Genomic DNA, 5,356 nt, shown 5'->3' on the forward strand with positions numbered 1-5,356 from the left:
TATATATATATATATATATATATATATATATATATATAAATATACTATTAAGATAACTACGGCCCTCTTTTGTTATTAATACTGATACTATGTTGGTCTAGCTAGACGTTCATGTTTACATGTTTTTCATGTTATATCGTTGTGATGAAACTTTGCGACACTTCGTTAACAAGCATTGTATTTTAGAACGCTTTATCGCCCCAATGATTCGGCTATGACTGGCAATGTCGCAGGTGCTTAACTCTATTGACTGTCTATTGCTGGTTGAGTCTATTGAATTGTCTATTGGTGGTTGAGTTTATTTATTGTCTATTGGTGGTTGCGTTTATTGATTGTCTTTTGGTGGTTGAGTTTATTGATTGTCTTTTGGTGGTTGCGTTTATTGATTGTCTTTTGGTGGTTGTGTTTATTGATTGTCTATTGGTGGTTAAGTCAATTGATTGTTTATTGGTGTTTGAGTTTATTAAACAGTCGCGTATAGTCGCCACACTCAGTTCTCCCGTCTCCGTCTAAGAGAAGCAGTCACACCTCCTCCTAAGGATGAGGAGGAGTTGAGGGGGAAGGAGGGAAACGAGGATGAGGAGGAGGAGGAGGAGAAGAAGAAGAAAGAAGAGGCGTGCACAGCCACAACTATCCTCTGCTATCCCTATCTCAAAATAGTGTAGCAGCTACTGCTGCCCAAGGAGTGGGAGAAGCAGTACGAAGAAGAAGAGGGGGAGGAAAAAGACGGGAGGCGGAAGAGATGGAGGAGGAGGAGGAGGTGAGAGAATAGAAAGCAGAGATGATGGAGAAGCTACGGCGAACGTTTTGTTTCAGAGAAAGAGGAGAAAGATCACGCGACCGCGCGGCGCGAAACCACCACCTGTGCGGCCCACCGTGAAACCATTGTTCGGCCCCTGGAGATGATCACATAATAGCTTTCGCCCCCTGGTGGCAAGGTCGCGTGCAAGATCATTTGCGAAGGGCACACGTCGTTGCGTCACACACGAGTCATACGTCAAAGTCGTTCACACTGGAATCTCGTGCTTCAAGGTCGTTCTCGTCGGTGTCCTTCGTCATCGAGGACACGCGTGGAAGTCGCAGTTCAAGGTCGTGCATCGAGGTCCTGCCGCGTCGAGATCTCGCAGCAATGACGTTCGCAATTGTCAAGGTCATTGTATTGCCAAAGTCAACGTCGTTGCTCGCTGAAGTCAAGGTCATCACTTACTGAGGTCAAGGTCATCACTTACTGATGTCAAGGTCATCACTTACTGAGGTAAAGTTCGTCACCTACTGAGGTCAAAGTCTTTGCTAGCTGAGGGCAAGGTCATCATACTCCGAGGCCAATGTCATCACTTACTGAGGTCAAGGTCGTCGCTTACTGAAGTCAAGATCGTTGCACGCCGAGTTCAAGGTCATCACTCGCCAAGGTCAAGGTCGTTGCTAGCTGAGGTCAAGGTCGTCTCTGGCCGAGGAGGTTCGTGAGTGTGACGCTCCGTGTTTGCTTCTGCTTGCTTGGATTATTGTTCGTTAGTGGAGCCTGGAAGCTTTGCGGCTTTCCGCCGCCGCCGCTGCTATTACTGCCATTGCCACTACCATCGCCATCGCTGCTTCTGGCCATAATCCGACGAAAATATTCTATATTAATTCTATATTAATTAATGATACTAATGGTTATATTATTTATAATGATTATATTAACTATAATAATGATATTAATATTAATAATTATTTTACTTGTATGTAATGTAATGGTAATGTAATGTAAACTAATGAGATATGTTTGTGATAACGTTACACGGCTGCGCGCACGCGCACACCTCGCACGCACGCAGGCACACACGAAGGCACGCACGCACGCAGGCACGCACGCACGCACGCACGCACGCACGCACGCACGCACGCACGCATGCACGCACGCATGCACGCACGCACACGCACGCACGCACGCATGCACGCACGCATGCAAGCACGCACGCACGCACGCACGCACGCACGCATGCACGCACGCACTCACGCACGCACGCACGCATGCATGTAGTGTACTGCGCGTGCGGCAAACGTGTGCGTATGTAATGTCACATGTGATGTAATTTACTAACTTATATCCACGTACTAACCTATTGCCTTTTTTCAGAATTCCACGCTTTTTCGTATTACAGTGGGTGACATAATTTGATGAAAACGTACAAATACAATTAAGTTAGTTGCTGACGTTATATGGACCCAATTACATTTAGTATACGTTTAATTGCTTTTTCGCTAATATGCAGAGAGGGCAGTGCAACTTGCCTCCTTCCCTCTCTTCTCTTCTCGGGTCACTACACTACACTCGACCTAGCCACTGCCACTGCCCCTCCTTCCCTTAAGAGCTAGGGACATGGGGTTAGTAATGAAAAGGAACTATAATGAGGAGATAGTACGATCGTCATGAATGCAGTTGGATATGAATGTATACACGATGGATGGAGTTAGACACTTATTGAACTCACGCGGGAATAAATATTTCATTAAACATCTTTCGCGTATTAGGCGCACAGTAAAAACAAATTCTGGAAAACTACGCAAGCGCAATCTATGCAATTTAGAATTACCTAAATTATTAAAAAACAAAATAAAAAAACAAAATAGAACAAAATTTGAATAATGGTTCCGAGAACTGCACGAAAAACAACAACCGGTAAAAAAAACCAAATCACCGCCACGTACTAGCAGCACCGCGCGCGTGTATACCTCCGCGCCCCCTAATCAACCTAGATCTCCTGGATCGCACGGCAGCGAGGAGAAGACCCCCCCCCTACGGGTCACGTGTTAATGGCTAGTGCGCGATTTCTCACGCGCACTGACCGCAGTTCATTTGTCTATAATTTATGTGTGTGCAGCCTTCGCTGTATTAATAATTGAGTATCTAATACAAATGATAGAAGAAACGCGGGTGAAAGGCAGCGAGGCGTGGTCATGCTTCACTGGGCGTCTCCTTAGAGCTGTATTATAGGAGTTATTGTAGACTGTAGTTTTATCAGGGGGAGGCATATTGTGGGGCTATGTTATAGAAGTCTTTGGAGAGGATCATTCGTAAATGCTTAAGAATGACTGACGTTAACATTGTGGGGCATATCGTGCAGCTATATAATGGAGTTATTGTTGACTGTAGTTCCTCGGGGACATGGAGATATATTATAGAGCCGCGTGTGTAAAATCCCCACGCCACTTTAACCCGATTTAACCCAAACCGTAAACTAATCCTAATTTTAAGCCTAAGCTTAACCCTAACCCTAACCCTAACCCTAGCCCAAACCCTAACCCTAACCCTAACCCTAATTAAGCCTAAGCTTAACCCTAACCCTAACCCTAACCCTAGCCCAAACCCTAACCCTAACCCTAACCCTAACCCTAACCCTTACCCAAACCGTAAACTAATCCTAATCTTAAGCCTAAGCTTAACCCTAACCCTAACCCTAACCCTAACCATAACCACAAACCTAATCCTAAGCCTACCAATATGTGTACCTAAATATTGATATAAGATATAGATATATTCATACATATATTATGTTGACTAATAATTATTCGATAATCATTAACCCAATTGTTGATTGCATATATTTACTATTTATGGTAAAAGATTATAAAAAAAACATTTAAAAATCATTACTGTTTTCTTATTCGAGACATAAAAAAGGACCAAGAAAAAAACTAGTGTCTAGCGATGTGGGGGACGCTAGATGGCGCTGATTATTCAACGGTGGCCGTCATATTGTTTCAGGACATCAACGTCGAGGGTTGGAAGGTTCGGCGCGTCATTGACAACGCCGTCGAGAAGGCGTTCGTCTTTCCTCCTCACTTCATCCTGAAGGCTGGCAGAACCGTGAAGGTAAACAACACAGTTACACGCACGCGCGCACGCACGCACGCACGCACACGCGCACGCACTCAGCACCCTCACTGCAATGCCAACTTCATCTCTGAAGCGGCAGAAGCCGTGAGGTAAACAACAGCAGTTACACGCACGCGAGCGCGACGCACGCGACAGCACGCCACACTCGCCTGATCCGCACGCAGTCTCACGCATGGCACTTATCCTGAAAAGGCTGCAGAACCTGTGAGGTAAACAACACAGTTTACACCCACGCGCGCACGCACCTCAGATATGCAGTCGTGGGGGCTCCTGGCCGCACCGCGACTCAACTTGTGGCAGCCCAGCCCGAGGGCGCGACGCACGCGCCACGTACACATGTACGCCACACATATATCACATGCCCACCGCACGGCACGCATGTCCGGGCCGCGCGCACGCAAACTCACTGCTGCCCACTTCATCGCTGAAGGCTGCGCCGAACCGTAAAAGGTAAACAACACGGCTACACGCGCCGCCACGCCACGCACGCGCAAAACGTAGCCCATGACCGCACACAATACACGATGCAGCACGCACGCACGCACGCAACACGTACACAGTAGCGCAACGCGCGCCACGCACTCACCGCATAGCACTTCAATCCTGAAAGCTGGCCGAACCGTAAAGGTACACAACCCAGGCTTATAACCGGCACGCACAGCACGCACGCGCACGTACACATGCACGCACGGTATACACATGCACGCGCACGCGACGCAACACCCGTACACTGCACGCCCCGCGCACCGCGACATCACGCATGCACTTTATCCCTGAAGGCTGGCAGAACCGTAACAGGTAAACAACACGGCCTTACACGCACGCACCGCACGCACAGGGCACGCGCACGTACTACATGCACGCACGCGCACGCACGGCACTCCACACACCACGTAGCACACGACGGGTTACATTACTGTAATCAATGTAACTATGTCATTACACACACATTTAGTATATATACTAATTATAGTTGTATAGTATATATATATTTTATTATTGATCATAAAAGATAAAACGTTAAATTCGCTATGTAAGCAGCAGGCCTGAAAATTCATGCAATAAAATACACAAGAATCGCAATCTACCCACCGTAACTAACACCATCTTTCGACTCCCCCTCACTCCCCATTCATGGCACCACCCACAATTTCTGCACTTCCCCGGCAGATCTGGGCGAACGGTGCGCGGTCCCTACCGCCCCGTTGGAACTAGTGTTGACGACAGCGAACACCTGGGGGCCGGGCTCACCGTGTCTACGTGCTTGCTGAATGAGAAGGACGAGGTTTGTGCGCATGTGGTGGTGCACCGGGGTTTTATTCATTGTTTACTCACTCCCTATAGAGAGTCACTATAGCAGTAGCAGTCAGTAGTAGTAGTATAGCATCAAGATCAAGAGCTAATATAGTAATGTATGTTATGTGTATATAATCAGGATGAATAATAATATATATATAATAATATATATATATATAATAT

The 5,356-nt window shown here is 46.8% G+C and overlaps 1 protein-coding gene across 1 annotated transcript in view; it reads left to right on the forward strand.

Annotated features, from left to right (window-relative positions):
• LOC106819001 (muscle cell intermediate filament protein OV71-like) overlaps positions 1 to 5,107 on the forward strand; it is a 14,991-nt gene extending 9,884 nt beyond the window's left edge. Inside the window, exons 6-7 of the mRNA XM_014823662.1 lie at positions 3,746 to 3,853; positions 5,048 to 5,107. Coding sequence (XP_014679148.1) covers positions 3,746 to 3,853; positions 5,048 to 5,092 — 153 coding nt within the window. The 3' untranslated portion in view covers positions 5,093 to 5,107. The remainder of the gene's footprint in view (positions 1 to 3,745; positions 3,854 to 5,047) is intronic.
• The last annotated feature ends 249 nt before the right edge of the window (positions 5,108 to 5,356 follow it).

Source organism: Priapulus caudatus, unplaced genomic scaffold (assembly GCF_000485595.1).
Source record: "Priapulus caudatus unplaced genomic scaffold, Priapulus_caudatus-5.0.1 Scaffold2735, whole genome shotgun sequence".
Classification (NCBI taxonomy): domain Eukaryota; kingdom Metazoa; phylum Priapulida; class Priapulimorpha; order Priapulimorphida; family Priapulidae; genus Priapulus; species Priapulus caudatus.